General features: G+C 25.9%; 2 protein-coding genes across 3 annotated transcripts; one reads left to right on the plus strand and one right to left on the minus strand.

Annotated features, from left to right (window-relative positions):
- Positions 1-2,369: 2,369 nt before the first annotated feature.
- LOC106681589 (uncharacterized) lies at positions 2,370-21,183 on the plus strand. 2 transcript variants are annotated; one of them, XM_014421984.2, is made up of 16 exons: positions 2,370-2,492; positions 2,566-2,734; positions 2,818-2,989; positions 6,823-6,914; positions 7,906-8,132; positions 8,318-8,500; positions 10,589-10,770; positions 12,372-12,483; positions 12,565-12,682; positions 15,199-15,335; positions 15,406-15,597; positions 15,667-15,816; positions 17,017-17,168; positions 17,236-17,461; positions 19,383-19,480; positions 19,579-21,183. In XM_014421984.2, exons 1-16 carry the CDS (start codon positions 2,441-2,443, stop codon positions 19,594-19,596), a joined length of 2,280 nt encoding a protein of 759 aa, XP_014277470.1. In that variant the 5' UTR covers positions 2,370-2,440; the 3' UTR covers positions 19,597-21,183. The 2 variants fall into 2 exon arrangements, with proteins under 2 accessions (XP_014277470.1, XP_014277469.1); XM_014421983.3 differs by having other exon boundaries at positions 19,383-21,183.
- Roc2 (Regulator of cullins 2) lies at positions 19,876-22,634 on the minus strand (the record flags this gene model as incomplete). The annotated part of the gene is given in 2 exon segments (XM_014421986.3): positions 19,876-20,014; positions 22,499-22,634. Coding segments are annotated over 2 exon segments (185 nt in total), but the record flags the coding sequence as incomplete, so codon positions are not given.
- Positions 22,635-22,931: the final 297 nt, after the last annotated feature.

Here is a 22,931-nt window from a genome sequence, read left to right on the forward strand (position 1 = left end):
CCTGCAAAGTGGGGCGAAACGTCGGAAAATAAATAGTTGTAAACTATTTTTGTTTCTCTTTTGACCGCAACCCTGACCATCTTCTTATATATAAATTATTATATTTTAGAATTATATATTTTTAAAATTTATCATTTTAACCTTTAGAAATAATTAGTTACTAGACAAAAATGAAGAACAAGTTTTTTTTAGCTTTTAATTATTTTGGGTTAAAAAATAAAATATATTGTAAAAGAGGTTCTCTGTAGCAGAGGGTGTTTGGAATTTTACCTTTAATAAACTATCAAACTCTATATCACAGTAAAATCACAACATACCTTTTATATAGTTCATAAAAGTTGAAAAAATGTCATTTTTTTATTCTGAAATAGACATCTCAAAAATTTGCCGGCTACAACAATTGCCAAATTTTATTAAATAAATTTAAAAATGCACATCTTAAGGCAAATTTAATTACAATTAAGATGGTATCAAAATTATTTTTCTGTGGCTTCGTAAGGTTTTTTTTTTTTTTTTCAGATAAATGTTCATTTTCAACCACTGTGAAGTTTCCAATGCATTTTTACGTTTACCACTAAATGTAAACAGAATTCCAAGAGAATCTGGACAAATACTTCAATAATACTTTTAAAAACATGGGAAAAATTGCAATAAGCCTTATCTTTAATAAAATTGTCCATTTTCAATGAATTTTTTTTCTGTATTGTTGAGAATTATGTTGTGGAATTTGGGGAGAGATTTATAAAGAAAGACAAAGAGTGTATGTTTCCACTAATAGATGCCACAACATTCTTCCTCAAAACAAAGGTTTCCTGTCAGAGGAGCAGTGTCGCTATCTACTTTTTTATTTACAATATTTACAAACTAAATAATAATACTAGTTTTCTACAACAAATTGGAATACAATTCACAAAACTACATTCAATTGAAAAACAAAAATTGGGTTATATGCAAATTATGTTCAGTTTTCATCATAATATTCTTTCTAGAGGACTTAAGTAGTTTATTATTTAACTTCTTCAGGTTAATATTTAAAAAATAACCATGAATCCAAAGTAAAAATCTTGGTTAAAATATATACTATTTATTATACTGAAGAGAATTAGATGTAGACATATCGGTAAATAATAGAAGGGAAAAAATTAATAATATTAAAAAAACGAAAATATAGAAAATGAAAAATTAAAAAAAACTAAAGCAATGAGAATAAAAAAATTATGTACTACTATAATGTATTTTAATATTTACTGTCTATGCCTGTTTACTATAAGTATAAGAAATAATAGTCCTACTAGTTTCAGCATGATGTGTGTATAGTAACCAAAGATGGGCAAAAATTAGCTATAGATGAAAATAATAGCTAAAATTGCCATGGATATAACCCTTATTCATGAATGAATCATTGATAAATAAATATTGTATCCATTGCAATTTTAGCTATTAGTTTCATAGTTGCCCAACTCTGGTAGTAACCTAATGCAGTTGGGTGGAACTACTTTTTTAATAAAAGATTTCTCTCTAGTCCGATTAATTGGTTTAATTTAGATGATTTTAGTTTTTATTTAGTGGAGAAATCAATATTTTTTCAAAAGAGTGGCTATAATATTCCAGGAGATGTTTAGTTTTTGAGTTTCTAATCTTTTTTTTTTTTGTTTTAGGAACTATTTTTTTTTTTTAACACAAATTTTTATTTCAACTTCAGCATAAATAAATGTCCGTCAGACCCACCTGTCATGATATGGGTTCATAATTGGTTTTAAATGCGAAGCCAAGGTGTTGTCCTAGAATGTTTGAGAATGAAACAGTAAAATTGATTTAAAATGAAAATAAATTATTAGAGTTGAGACCTCACTATTAGTTTGAAATTCATCAAATTATATAATTTTATTTTACTATTTGAAATTATCATTATTAATCTAATTACTTATTAATAATGAAATATCAGTCTGGTTAATATTGATCTAATATTATTCCAATTAAATAAATATAATAATTATTGATTTAATTAAGATGCATTAATGTAATAATTACTAATTTAAAATTATTAATATAATAAATATTTTAATCTAATCTGATTAATATTGTTTTGAATTATTGTAATTAATTTAATAATAACAAAGTGGTATCATTAAAATAATTAAACTTATCACTAATCTAACTATAGTTTTAAAAGTTTTTGAAATAAAAGATTAAAATATTAATAATTCTTACTTTTTTTTTTTTTTGATACCATAAAATTAGTTCAAATATATGCGCTTTATGTGCTTATTAATCTAAAATAATTAAATGATAGCATTTTGTTAGGAAAATGAAATTAAATGCAAAGCTTAATAGCTATTCCCTGATTGGTGGAGGTGAAGATAGTAGTGTGTACAGCAAAGCAAACACTATCTTATCTCACACCTTTCAGTCCTATAGCTAGAGCTAATTAATAAACACGATGACCTCATATTTAATCAAATTGACGTTCTTCATAGTAATTTCACTTAAAGGTAATTGGTTACATGATTCAATTATACTTTTATTTATAGAAATAAATTCAAAAATTCATGTTATAATTTTAAGGTACTCAACTTCAAAAGCATACTATTCCAAAAGACTTAGTAAAATGTTATGAAAATACTTTACTTTATCCAATGACGATGGATATTTTTATAGAAATAATCAGGAAAATTGAGACGCATCCATATTTCTTAAATGATATGAGAACGTTTTCTAGTACTTTATTTCACAGGTAATAATTATTATAGGCCATTTAAAGGAAAGTTAAAAGATATTTAGATATAAGTCTAATTAAATAACATTATTCCTTTTTAGATTCAGTCGTGATGGGATAGAGAAAGACAGGGATTTTGTAAACTCAGAAGAGAACACTATTCCGTACACAACAACAGGGTTTCAGTCTTTCAAGTTCCATCTATTGTCTCATTACCTGTTACCGCAACCCCTGAACAATATTCCTGATGACGCTATAACATTAGAAGAGTGGGTATGGGATTATCAACTGTAATAATAATTCTAAATAGGATCTGATAAAGAGAGTTTTCAGATTAACTTCTTTTGGCATTCTAGGAATAAACTTCAAATAACTATAAATGCTATAAAATGAAGAACCAGGGAGTAAAATAGGTGTTACTTGTTTTTTATATTGAGTTATTGAAAATTTTCATTCTTCAAGGAAATTACGATAAAAAAAAAAATAAATTCAGTGAGAAAAATCTAATTTTTGTTTTTTATTTTAACTTACTGGAAGAATGCAGCTTTTCATTCTGAATTCATTGGTACTAGTAACTCAATAAAAAAAAAAAGTGATGCCTAGTTTTTACCCCTAACCTTAAAATATTTATTTGAGAAATAATTCATCTTGAAAATAACATGCATTATAAATATTTTTGTTTGAAATTCATAATTTGAAGTAAAAATTAAAGGAAAATTTAAGCATTATGTCTGACTATGATAATTAATATTTTTTTTATACTTCATCAGAAAATAAAAAAAAAAATACAAAGAGATGCAATTTAAGGGATTTTGTATCATCAATAATGATCAAAACAATTTACTTCATAACATTATTATGACTCATAAAAAGAGAATTTAAATAGCTTCATTAAAAAAAAAAAAGATTCTCAAATGAATAAAAATTAAATCTATATAACTGTTTAGAGTTTATTTATCTATAACGTCAATTTCGGTATGTAATTATTGTTGACAAATATTGGGTATGAACTTTGTATTTTTATTTAGAACAAATATAAGTATATGAATATTTCATTTGAAAGAATGACTAACTCCATAAAATCACCCTTTCTAATTTCAATATTGATTCTATGATAGCAATGAATAAATTGCTAAGAAGAAAAAGGGTAAATTTTAATAAACTGTCATACTTTTCAAAAGAATGAGTATTTCAGTTGACAGGGTGACTAACAATACAAAAACCAGTCTTTGTATTCCCAATGTTGATTCTATGACAATGCAGCATTGAATGAATAGTTAAGAACAGAATGCAAATTTTATTTAATTTTTATATTCCTGCTAAGTTTTTGCAAAAGCAAAAAAATAAAAAAGAATTTTGTGAAATGAATTATTAAAAGTACTTTTATGAGAACTGTTTAAATTGCAATTGGTCCTTCTGTCAACTGGAAGGTAAATTTTTAAGGGCATTCTAAATATCTATTCTGATCTTTGTTTATTATTATTTTTTTTTTTTTGGCAAGATGATAAACCCAATGGATTTTGATATTTAAAAATATAAGTATTATTTTTTACTTGCTTAATATTATTAATAACTAATTGAAGGAAAAAACAAAATAAGTTGAAGCAAAGACCAAACCATTATATTTTTTATGTTAAACTTTGTATTTCAAAATATTATGTAGTATACTGACTAATATCACTGTTTTCCTTTAATAGTGGGACATATAACAAAAAAAAATTATTTTTTCTTTGTACTTGACATATCGATGCCCCAGTTCAACAGTGTAACATCTCAAAAAATGGTTATTTTGAGATATGCATATAACCTTCGCAATAAGAGTAAGATCTATACAGTAAAGCATAGAATCATAGTAAAACATTTGTTATAAAATCTAAGTAAAGAAAATATTTCGAGATATTAGAATTTTAAACTGTATAGATCTTATCCTTATTGCTAACATTACATCCATATCTCAAAAGAACCATTTTATGAGACGCTACAAGAAACCTAGACTAAGGTTACTATCTTATGAATATGTCTAAATCAAAATTAAAACAAAGCTTTTTATTATTATTATTATACTATGATTGGTAGAAAAAAATACTGTCATTATAAAAGTGGATAATTACGAATTTGGCAAATCAAACTGGCCAGTTAATACCTCCAAATTTGGAAATTGGTTCTGTATTAATTTTAGACAGAAACCAAAATATACAGAAGGTAGCCTCAAAAAATAGAACAAAGGAAAAAATAGGCAAGAATTCGTTTAAATAAGTGAAATTAAAAGGCATTTTCTATTTCAATAAAACTTTATTAAATTTATTTTCAGGACTTTATTTTATACCCTTTATTCACTTCTTTATTCTTTATATTAACCAAACAACATTTTGGGCTCCTCATTATCAAAAAAACATTTTTTATATATTCCAAATTGAATACAAATCCTATTTTTTAAAACCTTATTATTATTTTTTTTTTATTTCATTTCATTTCTATGTCTTTTTGTGTATCTACTGAAATTTGGATATACAAATGAACATAAAGAAAAAATTAAAATTCAAAAGGCAAACATTTTTTTTGGAAAACAGCACTAATAAAAAACAAAATAATAATTTTTTTTATATATATGATAGGACTTATATTAAATTTGGAATATAAAAAAACTAATTTTCAATTTAAAATTACATATGTACACAAATAAATAATAAGAACTTGATAATGGGCAGAAGAGCCCAAACTTTTGTTCAGATAATATAAAGAATAAGGAAGTGGATAAAGGGTGTAAAATTAAGTCTTGCAAAGAAATATAATACATTTTTAACAAATAAACTCCTTTGAAACTTAATTCATAGGATTACAGCTAATTATTTATATTTAATACTGAATACATAATGGAATAACAAGTACTAGGGTATGTAGGTAAAGAAAGATGGAAGAATAAACAAAAAGATATGAGTAGAAATATAAAAGAATAGAGAATCTACTATTGGAACTGATACGGGGAACTAATGAGCATGGTGGACCTTTTTTGCCAACGCTTGACACCTACCGAAAGGTTTCTGTAATATACTGACCAGCGGGGAAGTTCCAAGATTCATTTCTCGGAACCCCAGAGAAATAAATATTAACGAGTAGAAATCAAACCCCCAATGTTTAGAATCAGACACCCTGAAATCAATATGCTCGGCCATAATGGCATCATTGCATCTGTTAGCAAATTATTGATGTAAAAATAGTCAAAACTCAAGTTAAAAAGACAAAAATTGTTCTATATGAAAGTATTTCCTTATAATATTGTATGCGTTGATATATGAGAAGTGGGAGAAAACAAGGAGATATTGGTTTCATAATAAAGACATTTATTATGCTTAGAGCTAAATTGGCTCTATCCATCCTTCTGATGGCAGTATTTCCTAACTTCCTTTCTATTCTAAGTAATTAGTACCCAGCGCTCCTCCTATATCCTAGAAAACCTACAATTGAAATTATAAGTCCAATCCTGTACTACCAGATACTCGTTTATCTGACATCTACCCACCATGTCACCAAACTGCTGCATTTGATAAATCACTTTAAATCATAGCTGGATATCACTGGAACTCCATTCCCTCTAACATATGTCATGTACCAACCCTTAATTTTTACTTCATCAATCTAATCCAATATTACAATAGTACAGATATTTTGTAACTACCTTTTTGTTTTGTTTTTTATGTATTTAGTCATTTAATTTTTAATTTTTTTTTTCTTCTCTATATTTAAAATTATTTATATACAATTTTAATATAAGTTATAATTAAGTGTGGCCACACTGTTTTTTGACCAATATATATTGTAAAATTAAAATTACCTTTGTAATTGTTTTAAAGGGACCTAGTCCCGGATAAACTATTTTTCATTTATGAAGAATTAAGATCACATTGGTGTAAATAATGCAAGTTTCTGCCTTTGCTACATTTTAAAACCAAATTTGTAACCAAAATAATTCTTAATGCTAATTTCATGCATATATCATAATAAACCTTATTATATAGCCAAAATTCAAATAATAAAATCATTTTATTCAGCCTGTTTACAATTTTGATAGTCATAATAAGTTTATGATAAGATTATTTTGTTGACAGTGTACCCTCCATTTCATGCTGTCCAGTAGTGTGGATATTTGGGAAAGAGGAGATGAAAACTTAGTTTGTCCTCAAAGTTTCAAAAATCAGAAGTAAGATTAAAATTTCAACCATATTATACTGACCATAAGGGAATTGGAAGGAGATGGTCTGGTTTATGATAAAAAAAAAATTATGAAATAGTTTCAATTATCTATCAATAGCCAACATTTGGGGCTTTCAGACCCACAGGATTGACTCTAAGGTAAAAGAATAAATAATTATCTATCACAGTCGGATTCGAACCTGGGTCCTTAGAGTTAGTAGCACAATGCTTTACCATTGAGCTACTCCCCTCCCATAATATAATATATAATTAGGTATAATTAATACAATAATATAAATACAAAAACGATATATAGATACAACTAAAAGTTCCTTATAAATTACTACGTTAGTTAACATTTCTTCTTGGTCAATTAATAGATATGTTCGGTAATATATACTCTTTTTTATAAGTTCATTATTGATTACTGTGGCGGTTAATGAATCTTTTTTGAATTCATCTCTATCTTCCTTGTTATTTTTTATGTTTGCTTACATGGATGTCTTTTTATACCTCCACCTTGATATCGGTTTTATTCATATACTCTTATACTCTGCATGTTATTCTTGAAAGTAACCTAGCACATCTCCTTCTAATTTAAATATGGATATATTGAGGGCAATCAAATCTACTTAAACCGTTTCAAAATCATATTTAATCTTTTAAAAACGAATATAGTTCATTCTAAATCACTCGTAACACTTCCTAATACATTATATCCTCAATGCAATAATAAAATAACTTAAAAAACCTAATTTTAAGATTAAATGAGTTTTATAAATTTTTATTTAATCTGTGTCCCATGGTTTTGAATATGTTAAATCTGAATAATACAAGCCATATGAATGGTAAGTAAATTACCAAGTGCATCTATTTAACTGAATAACAATTGATTTGTTAAAAGTAACACTTGATTCTGAACAGGTTTAAATAGTTTTATTAAAAATATTGTTCTCAAAATATTAAAAAAATTTAATTGATTTTTATTTGTTTCCAAGTACTTCATTGATTCACAACAGAAGAAAAAGTGCTTGCCCGATCGAAAAAGGAGTAGTGAGAACAAAAGGTTTTGGAACGGTGAGTTTAAACCATGTGATTTCTGGAATAGCAGCTGCTCTGCAACCATTACAAGTCCTACCATATCAGATGCTAGACACCAATATGAATAACAACAGTTACGAAGAGAATATGCACATTGATAATAAATGGGTTTCTACATTTGCAGGTGAAAAATGTGAATAAAATTTATAATTCTGTTTTACTCAAGCATAAAATAATTTTTATTTTTAGGAAATGGAATCTATGTGATTATTTGTATGGTTAAACTTCTACATATCAGATACCCACAGGAAAGTTGATTTTGTCTGTTATAAAAGTGCAATAAAATAAAAATAAAAATATTTTTTTTAGGAGATCTGGCTGAAATGCTAATTATTCAGAAGCCCATCATAAAAAAAGATTATTTTTTTGGACCAGGAGGAAATTGGAATGATATCAGGTTGCCAGTCCATTATTATTTCAATGCAGACAATGAAGTTATTGAAAGAGAACTCTGGCAGTTTACTGATGCAGAGATTATGGGTGCTATAGACGGTATGTATTAATGGAGCCATTCAAAGCCAAAGTGGTGTAACTTCACTAAACACTATTTTGATACATTAAGACTTAATATTAAGAACAGAAACTGAACATTTCAGAATACTACCAAACAAATTTTTCCCCACTGCCATTTATTCAAAATTGATTGTTTTAGCTCATCCAGATTGTTCATACACTTCTCTGCTCTTTATATGAGTTTTAAACATAGCCTAGATTTGTATGCAGCAAAAGCTCCCAGTATATGCCGTATCATATGCAAGTCCTGTAAAATATGCAATATAATAGCTAAAATGTACTAATATGCCTAAGTAAACAAATTAATAGGAGAAGGGATTAAAAATTAAGCAAAACTGATTTCTACTTTTTTTTTCATAAACTAAGATATGTAAATATTTAAAATGGCTAATAAACTAAACAATTAAAAAGATTACAACACTTTTTATAGACTAAAATATCAAAATAATAAAAACTTACTAAAAGCAACATAAAACAACAGCAATAATTAGATTTAAAAAATTTACAGTATTAAAACAATAAATAAATCAAACATAAATTATTATAAAAATAATAACATACAAGAAAGATAAAATATGTCAGTGTATAAAAAACATAATGTGGGACAATGCTTAAAATATAAAATTAATTGGAATTTAAAATTATTAATACAAGATATGATAGCATTTAAAAAGTAACTGAAAAGATGGACAAAATAAATATAACACAAATGAATTAGTCAGCAATATCTTTCTGCTTTAAAATTTATTACATGATACATTTCTAAATTTGAATATGTAAATTCTAAATTTAAATGTAGAAAATTGGTTTTATTATTTAATTTGTTACTAAAATTGTTAATTTGTAACCTATAGTCTCTTTAGTGCAACATATACTTTTGTTCTTTATTATAAAACCCTCCCAGATCCACAACAATTTTTGTCATTTAAAGTTTTTTTATAATTGGGGAATGATAATTGTTGATATCAGAACAATAGTTGCTATAAATGATTTCTCCATCAGTGTAAAAACTATTTCATCTTTAGTACTGTCAATCCAATATTTCAATTTTGAACTAAATAATATACTTACTTTTGGTATTTTACAAATAATAAATATTAGCACTTGTAAGGAAAGTAAGCAACAAGCTAAACTTAGAGCACAGTGTAATGTTTAAAAAGGGCATAAAGAACGAATGGAATCCAGGGAAATGAAATAAAAAATCCATACCTATTGTCAGAAATATATTAAGGTAGCATTTATTATATTGTTGTATTACTAATTTAATCAATATTAACCTTCTTGTAATTTGGAATTCCGTCTTTATTTTCGCATTATAATTTATTATTTCTATTTATTTATTTTTTTATTCAACTTAAATAACCCAAAAATACAAATATCTCCATTCATCATCAAACATACAAAATAAAACTTGGCTAATTGTATCTTCTTATATTGATTCATAAAGATTTTTGATCAGCGGTTAAAAAAGAAACAAAATATCTAAATGCATAAAAATCCAGGTCTTGGTTATAAGCTCTAATGTGCTGTTGTTATTTAATAATTTAAACAATTTTTAAAATTCAATAGACAAAAATAAATATATTTTAGGGTTTGTAAATTTCTATTGGTCTACTCTAAAAATCAAATGTTCTGGAGGCAGTACCATGTTGCTTTCATTTTTCTGACTGGATATATAAAATAAAGGGATTTCAGATTGTTTGAATTTTTTCCTTGGCACCAAAGCCCATCGGATGAGTTGTGTAAATGTCATTTTCAATGCATAATGACCAAAAAGATTTTGATCGAATTGTAGAAAGATCAGTTTGGATACCAACAGATGAATAATACTGCTCTTTGCATAATTTTGTCCTGCCGTCTGTGCAGTTACTTCGGAAGCTAGCTCTTACACAACTATTCTGATAAGTAGTTTTAAATGTTCAGAATTCATTTATAGCTTTAAACTCAGATTTTATAACAAGTAGAATTACATTATTTTAGCTTTCAAAGACCAATTAATTAATAATTAATAAATTAAACTATTGAATTATAACAATTTACAATTTTTATTGATTTTCATGGACACAGGAATGATATTAGCTCATGAAGCAATGTCATGGTCTCAATCCAGGCGGATCTTGCAACTATCACAGCTACTTGAATCTTATTATACTAATAGATACACTAACCATTTACATAAGTCACATGCTAGCAAGAGGAAGTTGTTTTTCAACCAAATTATGGAGAAAAGTTTTACAATTGTTGAACAAGTAAGTCTTATTAAATACAATGTTATTGTTATTTTTTTTTAAATTGCTATCAAAATATCTTGAAAAATAAGTCCAATTATATTTTAAATGATTTTTGAAAAAAATTATTAGTCGATTGGTTGAAAATAGTTTTATTTATTTTTGGCACGGTGGTTGTACAAGAACCTGAGTCTTCATTCACTCCTATCCCGGAAAAGCATCCACCATCTTCTGCTTCCTATGTTTTTCAATATGTCCTCTACCACAAGTGTGGTCTTCATATACCACATCTTTTAACAGGTCAGTCTTCGAGTGATTTCTTTATATGACCCTGCCATCTGATTTGGTTTATTATAACACCAATTATGTTTCTCGTACATCAGGCTCAACACCTCAGTAATTTGAATTGTCTATTTCCATGTTCACACACTGGGATAAATATTCTGTGCAAAAAGCATCTCTCCCAAGCAAGCAACCTGCTTTCAGACACCTTACATATTGCCCAGGTCCCAGAACCAAAGGTGACAACAGATCTTGATCCTGTGAAACAGGGCCCTATAATTTGGAATTTTTAGCATTGGAAAGGATTATTTATTCCCAGAAGTCATCCTTGCATTCAGTTCCTTCAACATTTTATTATTTTTACATCAAAATACTCAAAGGTTTCAACCACTTCCTGATTTCCTATTTTGATATATACGTCCTCTAAACATGGTTTTCTTGAAATAAACATCTAAAAATTTTATACTTCTTTTTCATTTATCAGAAGAAATAGTTTTGAATCCAACAATTTTCAAACATAAATAATCATAAACATAAATTCTTCCTTCAGAAAGACTGTTTGAAAGGTACTGGCCTCTTGCGGTGGTTATTGAAACTACTAAATTCTACATTTCTGGATTTGCTCTTCTGCTACCTTTGAGCACTTAGTCGAACTATTGTTTTAACATTCTTGAAATTCTTTGTCATTTTATCGACTTTGGTTTTGTTTTATTGAACGGAATTAAAAAAGTGTGTGCATTTATTTTTTCAAGCATTTTCTAAGTTAGTTATTACTTACTAGGAATTTATAGTTATACATTCCTTTATGCTTTTATTAAATTTTATTTTGTTTTACTGATTTTCATCTTCTATGACACCAAATCTTTCTTTTGTTTGTATTTGAAATGTAGATATGTTTATTGTATACAAATTATTCACATATAATTTATAGTTTAAGCCACTTTTTTAATGTTGGTTGATTTAATTAATTTTTATTTTTAAAAGACTTCTCTACTCACTTTAAATAAATATTTGAAGCTAAGATAATCCCAGTATAATTTTGAGGTTCTCTTCTGATAGGTTCTTTTCTTCCATTAATTCCATGGCACTATATCACCTTAGCTGGACTGATATCAACACCTTATAATGCCACAAGGCAACCAAAGGGAGAAAACTCAGTAAAAGCATATATAATACATTTCAAGTACTGTGTATGTATGATGTTCTCATTTATTTTAATGAAGGGTACAAAAAAAAAGGTTCTCTTCTCATATATCTATATATCATGTATCTATCTATCTATCTATCTATCTATATATGTATAAATAGTATTCACTTTTTTCAATTGTCCTCATTTCTAGGTACAAAGTTTTTCTCACATCTTGGCTGCTAATATGCCTAATTATATATCCAATAAATCGATCATTAATCCTGAAAGTGAACGACTAATGGGCCAGTTCTACAATTATGCCTGTACGTTTACATTATAATTATTTTATAAAGTTACAAGTGATAAAAACATTTGAAAATCAAATCATGATTTATTCATTTCAGCATCTTTATTAATAAGACAAGAACAATTTCATGAAGAAATTCATACAAAAATGAAGATTAGAATGAATGTGATTTACGACAATACTTGGTCTGAATATGAAACATTAACATTTTTATTGTAAGTAATATTATTATATAATTAAAATAGAATAAACTATTTATTAATATTTTATTTTCTAATCTGAATAAGACTCTTCTTGAGGGATTATTTTATTTGAGAGGACATAACTCCCTTTTCTCCCACAACTTTATTTTTATTAGTAGAATCCACTGACAATGTTTTTTATAAAATTTAAGTTGATTTTCATAGCTTTATTTAATTATTTTAATTAACTTGATAAATATCAATCACAAAGATTGAGGAAAAACCATTTGGACCACGTTACACCCATAATTTTTTAATATATAACAATAAAATAATAAATTAATAATAATTTAAAATGGTATCATACCATTATAATGAAACATCAAATTTACTAGATGTATATGGATTATGTAAATACAGTTGTAAATGTCAATAAATAAATTTAAAAAAACTTAATTTAAATTTTAAAAAACAAATGAAATAAATAAAATTTTGTACTCAGATGTGTTTATTAAGTAATGTTTCCATAGCAACCAAATAAAATCAGAATAACCATGGTAACAAGCAACACCTTATGATTAAAATAAAATAATAAAAATATTAATACATGTATATATATATAGTTCCCTAATTCAACAGCCATTTTTAAACATAATCCTCTTCACCCCAGCCATATTATTAAAATATATTTTCATGTATAAAACTCATGGAAGTATTTGCAGCAATTATTTAAAAAAAATTGTTCTCTTCTCTTATTCTCAGCTGTATTTAATAGGTCATCAAAGTTCCGACTTTTCTGTATAAAATATATAAATTAATAATATATACAAGATTCATTTTATGAATAATGTGTTTAATTATAAAAATAAAAATGGCTTTATTTAAATAATTAAGCCATAGATAAACGAGAAAATATCCATCTGTTGAAACCTGTGTTGAATTTTAGCTAAAACACATAAATAATAATACTTAAAAAAAAAAATGTTATAAGCTTTAAAAAATAAACAATTCAATAATTTAAAACAATAATGTTGTATTTATCTTAAAAGAGAAACAAAACAATAATATCAAACTTATAACAAACTTTTTTTTTTGTTTCCGATCCCTCTAAAACAGAAAAACATTAAATTAATAGGTTGCACTACATATGGTTACATAATTCAAATTGAATATTACCTTTTTCTACCAATAGTACTTGAAGGTATACGGTGAAATACTTATCCTGTTTTTTTATGGGTCCGTTCCATATGAATTCTACCAGATAATATCTGGAGGTGAGGGGCCTCCTCATGTTGATTACATAACAAACTGTTAACCAACTTAGCTCTTTCGAGTTTAGCTGTACTACATGGTTGCTAAGAGCTCTCCTCTAATTAGAGCCTTTTAATAAAAAGATTCATTTCAATTCTGTTATTATTAAAATTATATAAGCTAAAAGGTTTTTAAAATTAAATTGTATTTAGATCTCTAGCAACACATGTAGATTGTCATTTTTTCCATTTTTATCTGTGTTTCAATTGTACTAACATTGTTCACAATAAGACTTCTATTGGTTAACAGTGCACCCAGTTGGATTTATTATTTAACTATGTTTATTTGCAATATGGAGGTGGAGTGCCTTACTTGTTTACTTTACTTAGGAGTTTGGCATATGCTACACTCAAATTTTTTGTGATTATTGTCTGATTTATAATTTATAGAATTATATGGTTGATTTTATTATATGGTATTTTAACTTCTTGTAAATAAAAAATTCAGTCCTTTTTTTTTTAGCATGATGTAATAATCATTAATCTGTTGATATATTGTCTAATTTCCACATAATATATTCCAGGACAGTTTATTTTATAAATCACATCCACATTTTTATTTAATTAATAGTTCTCAATAAAGAACATTTTAATAAAGAAGATAGTTTCACTAAACCCGACTAAATAATATTAAAAATCTTCCAGTTATAGAACCTAAATTATAAAATTAAATACTTCTTAAAAAAATCAAATGTTTAAAACAAGTTATTAACATCCACTATAGTTATCCTAACTATAAATATATATAAATTAGAACGAACTGGCTGAAATGAAATATTACAGCGAATTTGCCTATATTTTAATACAGGTAGCAAATAATTTATAAAACAATGAAGTGAAGGGATCAACTTTTAATATTTATCATTTATATATTTTGTAGTATTAGTTCTTATTAGATTCAACTATATTTTTCTGCACGGATGCAAAGGCACAATTTTAGCAATCCAAAGAAAGAATTTCTTCGCAGCAAGGTTTGGAACAGTTTCACTCAGACTCTTGAATAGTTATTTTGATAAACAAACAACAGCCCACTTCAAAAACTAAAATTAAAGTTTTACCAATGGCCATCAGTATAGTGCCAACTGACTTGTAGGCATCGTACCTTTATAGAATTACAATGTCAAATCATTTTCTTTTATTTTCTCAAAGAAAATTGGCAACTGAAACAGATTTACAAGAATATATTTTATACAATTTTTATTTAATAATGTATTTAAAAATAAATTATTTATGGTTAAGGGAATTAGCTGGAAGGATTGATGTATCATATCATGGAAGCAGTATAACAGTAATTGCGGGTGATATTGGAAACATTATAGTAAAAGACTGTAAATCAATTGGAGAATTATATTATAACTGGAAGACATATGTCCACGGTAATGTTAACATTAACAATGCTAATTTAACTAAGATAATTAACTTTTTTAAACACTTAATCAATTATAGACAGAGGGACAATGCTTCTTCCTGAGATTTTAACTAAATTGAACAAAATGACGATTAAAGAAAAATCATCGGAAGAAGATTCTAAATGGTTTACCGACATAACAGTCATTCTAGCGATGAGCACAAGTTTAGATGACCAAGATATAAATGATTCCATGATTTTGTTAAAATCCATTAAGCAACAAAATCCAGGTATTAACGATAACTAACGATTAAATGTATAATTTTCAAGACAAAAAAAAAATATTAATTTATTTTTAGATATGATTTTTGTGTACATAACATCGACTGCAAGGGCACCTATGTATGTTAAACTTACCTCAGTCGCTGATTCTCAGAATGATAGGATTATAGCACCCCCTGGTAGCAGCTGCCATCAAATATTACAAGAATTGGATGACCTTCATTTCAGTAAGACATGAAGCATACGATAATAGGTTATCATTAGTACATGATAGAATAAAATGAAATAGAAACATATACAATAAATTGTAGAAGTAATTGAACTGTTAAGAAAGGGAATAAGCCTAAAAAATAGGTTTTGAGTAATCAAGAAAAAATATCTCAGTAAAATTTTAATGATTAAAATACAGAATATTGTATTTTATTGTAATGTATAAGAATTAGATGGTCAGCTGCAGTCAAGAAAAACAAAAATAATTTTAAACTATTTGTGGGAGTTGGTAGATCATTGGTAAGGCACTGTGCTACTAATGCCAAGGATCCAGGTTTGTGTCTGGCTGCAGCAGATAATTATTTTCTGTTTCACTGTAGCCATAAATCAGCCCTGTGGGTTCGGGAGCCCTCCAGGGTTCACCCAGCCTCATAAGGGTGAATTTTACCCCTTAATTGGGTAAAAATCAGGTGGTCGATCGTGATTCTGACCAAATCACCTTCCACAATCGTTGGTTTAGTAACAGTACTTCCTTACAAAGTACTGAACACCTCACCTTTCATCACAAATTTATTTATTTTTTAAATTTAATTTAATGGAGAATAATATTATAAGATCATCTTATCTAAAGTAAAACATCTCTACTAGTATGGGTTTACAGGGAGAGGAAGATTTTTTATGAATTCATTAACAATAGTACTATATTTTATTTTATTTAGATAAATCTTTCATTATAAAAAAATAAATAAATATTTAAGTAAATCATAAAAAAAAAATAATTCAGCCCATTTTTAATCAATCAAAAGTTAAACCTCAGCCTTTTTGTCTGTTTCATTTAAATTTCCCCTAATGAGGATTTAAGCTCTTCACAAGTTAAGTAAACATCGATTTGTTCGGTACATAATTGAAATGTAAAAATTTCTAGGAATATTAGGCATAATAAAAATAAAAAATCCGAGAGGTGTATTACTTGTTGAAATAAAATTTGCAATCTACAATCATAATTGTCATGATCTACCTTCAAAGAATATATTAAGCAAAAAAACAAAGTACGGATAATTATGGACTTAATTCCTTTCTTAAATTAACAATTCAATTCTTGTTTCATTATTATTAACATTATCTTTAAAATTAAAGATTCATATTTTCAATCTGATACAAACTTAGACCAATTTGACTAGTTTTAAACTTTATTTATAACTTTAAAAGTATTTCAGATCCCATTGCAATAAAACCATTTGCATGTTTAAATGAAACTAACAGTAAAAGAAATATCGACAAACAAGATTATGTGAGACCAGGTGCAGTGAATTTTTATAGAATTCATCCGCAATATCTATGCCAAGTTTCAAAAGCTATAGTGATTAGGGTAAGTAAGATGTTATTTTGCTCATACTTCATTATTATATATTGTGATATTTTTTTTTCTTTTTCAGATTTTAAACAAAAACTATGGAACATTGGCAGCGTGCTTATCTAGAGAGAATAAATTTAATGGAAATGAACAATGCCAACAGATATCGTTAAATGAAGAAATATCTTTTAAGATAAGATACCCTTGCCCTTCAAGAATATTGTACAGCGAACATCAAAGTTGGAATGAACGTTGCAAGCCAATTTATTTAAGAATATCGGCAAAACAAAGTTTAAGCTTATGCACTGGTAATAATAATATATTTAATTAATAAATAGATATAAAAAGGAAGATGGTCCTCGGTTGTGAAAAAAAAAACATCAAGTAGTAATTGAACTATTCATTGTGGACCAATATTTTCCCCCACTTTGCAGGGCTTCCTCAGAGCTTAAAAAGCTAAAATAATGTTACAAAGAAAGAGAATAGATAACATGAAATAAAAGTAAATTAAGGTGTGGCTAAATATATGAAAATTATAAGTAAACAACAATTACAAAAAGGTATTGAACAATTAATGAAAACAAAAATAAAAAAGTAGATAAAAATAAATATAAACATACCGTACAAACTGAAAGATAGGAAAAGGGAGGAATAAAAATAACAATAAAGACCAAAGTATTGCTATTTTATTTTTATTTCATGTTATATATTCTCTAACTTTGTTACATTATTTTAGTTGTTTTTATCTTTTTTAGCCCTACAAAGTGAGGTGAAAACGTTGGCTCACATTAAATAGTGTATAAGACCATCTTCCTTTTATATATTACTCACAGTCAATCAATGATGTTCCACTATATTTAATTAAGTTTAAACTTACCTTTTAATAAAATTAAAATAAATTTAATCAGAGAAATGCCAGGCATTGGAGTTTTTACAAGAATATCTTATTATTTCTATTATCCTGCAGTGTATAATATATAATTTTGTACGACAAGGACCTCGAGGCTTTAACTTACAAGTTTTTAATTATTGATTTGTTATTATATCTTTATCACCAGTATTTTCCTTTTATTTGTTGAAAAAATTTAAGTTAAGTGATAAATGGAATTTATACTTACTGGTGAATTCCTGGAGAGGTAAATTCCAGAAAATAATTAACCCGTTTTCACTCCTATAAAATCTTTATTAGAATTGATGTTTTGAGCAATATCAACTCATCTTCATCCTTCATTACATATTTTCCTTATTGATAAGTTAATTTTTTATTTTGTTTACGAAATAATTCCTTATATGATATCCACATAATGCTGCTTTGCTTAATTAGTGGTACATCTGACAAAAAAAAAAAAATTTGGATGTGTTCCAAACATATTATTGTAACAGGAGTTTCTTTCTCTACTGCGGTTTCTCTATAGACAGTACCAGAGCAAGTAGGTTTCTAAAAAAGTAACTAAATCCATGGTTCAATCTATAGAATATGTCAAATACAAAATAAAATAACTAAAGTAATGTAACAAAGTTATAGAATAGATGAGATGAAATAAATGTATACTAAGGTATGGCTTAAAATAATTTAAAATACCTGAAAGTTTATATAAAAATGAACAAAGTAAATTAAAGAATATAAATTTTTTTTAGCCAATTAGTAAAAATAGAAATAACATCTATTATCTTATTATTATTTATTTATTATTATGTTATTTTTTGTTATTACTATTATTTATCTTATTTATTACCTATTATCTTGTTACTATTTATCTACTTTTTTATTTGTTATAATATTCGTATTTGTTAATTATCTAATACTTTTTTGTAATTCTTGTTAATTTACATTTTTCATTCTAGATCTTATTATTACTTTTTTTAAATTTACTTTGTTCATTTTTAGATAAACTTTCATATATTTTAAATCATTTTTAGCCATACCTTAGTTTACTTTTATTTCAAAATAAAATAATTTTTTTTTTTGTTGTTGACATATCCACTACTGAAGCAAAGCAGTGATATCAACTACACATCACATATCACCTATCCAACATTTCATTTTCATAACATTATCTTCTTTATTTTTAATATCTTTAATATATGCTATTCATGAAGAGGTTGAGTCTGAAAGTGAAATAGGGTTTAATGTTTCCTTGAAATAATATAATTGATATGATATATGGTACTATTAAATTAAATTAAATTTAAAGTTTTATATAATTTATGATTTATTTATTTTTATAGAAAAAGAATGTCGGACACCTCATGATATTCGATTCCAAATGATAATAGAAGGACTGCATTGTTCATCAGGAAAGCATATGTGCAGTGCGAATGGAAATGTATCAGCAAGTTCAATAAACTATTTATTATTAATCATAACTTTGGTTATAAATATTTCTATTTTCAGATGATATTTTGTTTGTAATATTATTTGTAGGTTTTCAGTCATTTGTAAGGATGGACATCATGTAAAAAAAATGTAACAATGTTTCTACTACAGATGTTTGATTATTTATTTAAATTGTACAATAGAAAAATGTGTGCATAACCTAAAAAATAAAAATTGTAATTTACAGACCAAGTATGTTAATATTTAGTATATATCAATAATATTATATATCAATGAACAAGAAAATATAATCGAAAATGAAGTGATACCAAATTATTTTTCAATACATCAAATTAACATTTTATTTATATGTTTCACATAAAACAAATTCAATTGTAAATAATTATATAAAGTAATAATCAGTGGGATCATAATTTTATAGTGATTATCATTTGTTGTTACATCTGTTAAATTACTAATTACAAAACACTGGTGTTATTTTCCCATGCGCTGAATGGACCATTCTTGTTGGCAAAGTGGGCACCTGAAGAGGAAAAAAATATATAATGTTAATAATTTGTCATCAAAGGTGAATTCATAGTTAATTAAAGTAATAACTCAAGTTTTTATAATACTGCAGAATTTCAGAATATTAAAAAGATCTTGTAGATATGTATTTACTTAGAATGAAGAAAATTAGAACATATGATATTTTAGTTCATGTTTGTATAAATTTAGGGTTACCATAAATTGTAAAAGCCAATTCTGGACAGTTTGAAAAATAAAGTCATGGAATTTATTTAATTTGGAACAAATCCCTTAAAGATAATATAGTAGGAACTAAAAATGGGCTTTAGAGTTTAAGAGTAACATAATAAAAAAATAATTAAATAGTTATAAACTATTTGTTATTTTTTTTTTACTGCAGCCCTAACCATCTTCTTATATATAATAAAAAAATAAAATAAAGTATCATAAAATATATCTGATAATAAAATCTCTAATAACAGTTAGAAAAAAATTAGACAATAATAATTTTTAAAAATAATAATCTTTATATAAGCTAATGACATTTAAATGAATATTAAAGATATCTAATAATAGTCTGTATTAAATGTAAAAAATAAATAAAAAGGAAACACAAAAAATAATACCAACTATCATATTATAAATCATAAAATAATTAACTTATAATAAAATAAAATGGACTAAAGATAATTTAAAAAAGAGGAATTCATGTTTATAATCATGAACTTATTTACAAGTTTTAAATGAAAATTGCAAAAATCACTTGCAATAAAAAATAAACAAGGTATATTCTAATAATAATAATAAAATGATAATGAAGATGTAGATAAAAAGGTTGTCATTTTTTGTCGCAAAACATATTTTTAAGATTGAGATAATAATAATTGATTGTATAGTACTTCATTTATGGCACATGTTTGTCTAATTTAGAAAAAAAAAATCTAATAATATACATAACAAAGTATAGAAATTTTTCTTTGGCAGGCAGATTTTAGATTTTAATTTCCCAGATGCAGTGCTTAATTCTTGAATATCCAGGATAATACCGGATGGGTGGTAACCCTATGTAAATATCATTCCATATATTTCTGAATAGATATATGAAGTAGTAAATCTATTAGTATATAAAATATATGATGAGTCATTAATGTAAGCATTTACAATAATACAATTATTTAAATATGAGTGATTGCTTTTAAACTATTTCCTATTTTCACTAAAAAAATTGAGAAAAAAAATCAAGATTTTAATTATGAGAAAGGTGTAGTGATAAGGTAAGTAATTTAACTAACACATACTCACAATTGTAAACCAAATAATAGAACACAACAATATTTCCATTTAATAAAATATGGCGAAATCTCCTGTGCCAATATTTACCTCGGAAGTATTAAAAAAAAATATTTAAGAAAATAAAATATTCCTCTCTTGTAATAAAAAATATCTATTTAGTCTCAACATGTTTATTTTTTTATTAATGCACCCATAGGTTTTGGACATTTCAACCATTATCAAAGATAACTAATTTATAATATCACAGCTACAATGTTATTGAAACGTTTCAGGCTACTCTTCCTTTGTCAAAATATATTTTAGTCTTATAAAATAAATCAAAGTATTGTTGATAAAGTGATTGAAAAGGTTGTAATAGAAATTATAATAAATTGAATAATATTAGAATAAGTAAATTAGTGGATAAAAATAGATTGATAGACTAAAATATATTTTGACATAAGCAGAATAGCCAGCAACGTTTTAATACCATTGTAGCTGTGATATAATAAGTTATCGTTGCGAATGGCCGGAATGTCCAAAATCTAAGAGTGGCATTATAGGAAAATAAACATGTTGAGACTAAATGGATATTTTTGTATTATAATTCATTATCAAAATAGTCTCAAACAAGAATTTAAAATATATATAAACTATTCTTTTTGATGTTTTTACTTTAAATTTTATAATTTGTTTCGGTATCCATATAACAGTATTGAAATATTCATTTATAGGCACAAAAATAGAACTTGATAGTTCTTAATCTATTCTATGAGGTGATCAGTCTGTGAATTGAAGTTCTTAACATTACTTGGTTCTATAGATTTTAAAAGAATTTTTTGGAATATTATTATTTTTAAAAGAATAATTTTGGTACTATGTTATGGTGAATTACTGCAGGTTGAAGGCAAAAATTGTAATAAACAAGCATTTTCATTCTTTATTTGAAATATCAAAATGGTAAAGTAATAACAATTAATAGATAAATGATTTCATTAAAAAAATATATAACAGTAAAGTCGTATCAATAATATGTTTTAAGATATTAGTATAAAATTTGTAAAACATTTAAAAGAAAGTGGACAGTTCGCAGTTTAAAAGCAAAATTAAACAAAAAGAAAAAGGTTAGTGAAAAGCTTATTGGCGTACTGATATTTTAAAATATTTTGCAATACTTTTTATTATTTAACTGACAATAACATAAAGATAATAAAAATTATTTTTGTACCTGTTATTTTGTTTCACCCAAAGGGACATGCAGCAATAATGAAAAGAATGGTTGCAATCTCCCCACACAACGACACAGTCTTGTTTTCCGTATCTGGAATCCTGTTTGCTTTCTGCTTGGCAGCGCAGACAAGCGTCTATAAAGACAAAAAAATAAAAAAATATGAAATATGTATAACATAAAAGACAAGAACAAAACAATTTTTTAACAAATACATTACATTGGACAATATTTGCTAATAATGTAAAGGGCATTAGATGAGGTTAATAGGACTAATGAATTGTTTCATAACTATATATTATATTAATTAATAATTAGTTATAAAGCTTAAATTTAATACAAATTGGAACAATTTTTGGAAGTAACTATTTGAAATTATGTGGAAAAAAAGACATGGACATGACTTCATATATCTCAATTAATCAAATTGATG

This window comes from Halyomorpha halys, unplaced genomic scaffold (genome assembly GCF_000696795.3).
Source record: "Halyomorpha halys isolate HHAL.00 unplaced genomic scaffold, Hhal_1.1 Scaffold349.1, whole genome shotgun sequence".
In the NCBI taxonomy this organism is placed as follows: domain Eukaryota; kingdom Metazoa; phylum Arthropoda; class Insecta; order Hemiptera; family Pentatomidae; genus Halyomorpha; species Halyomorpha halys.

What these genes read in the sequence shown, in the direction of transcription:
- LOC106681589 (XM_014421983.3), top strand. Translation starts at nt 2,441, where the DNA reads ATGACCTCATATTTAATCAAATTGACGTTCTTCATAGTAATTTCACTT. An exon ending in CCAGTTCTACAATTATGCCT is followed by an intron (nt 12,484 to 12,564) that starts GTACGTTTACAT and finishes TATTCATTTCAG; the next exon opens with CATCTTTATTAATAAGACAA. An exon ending in ATTGGATGACCTTCATTTCA is followed by an intron (nt 15,817 to 17,016) that starts GTAAGACATGAA and finishes AAAGTATTTCAG; the next exon opens with ATCCCATTGCAATAAAACCA.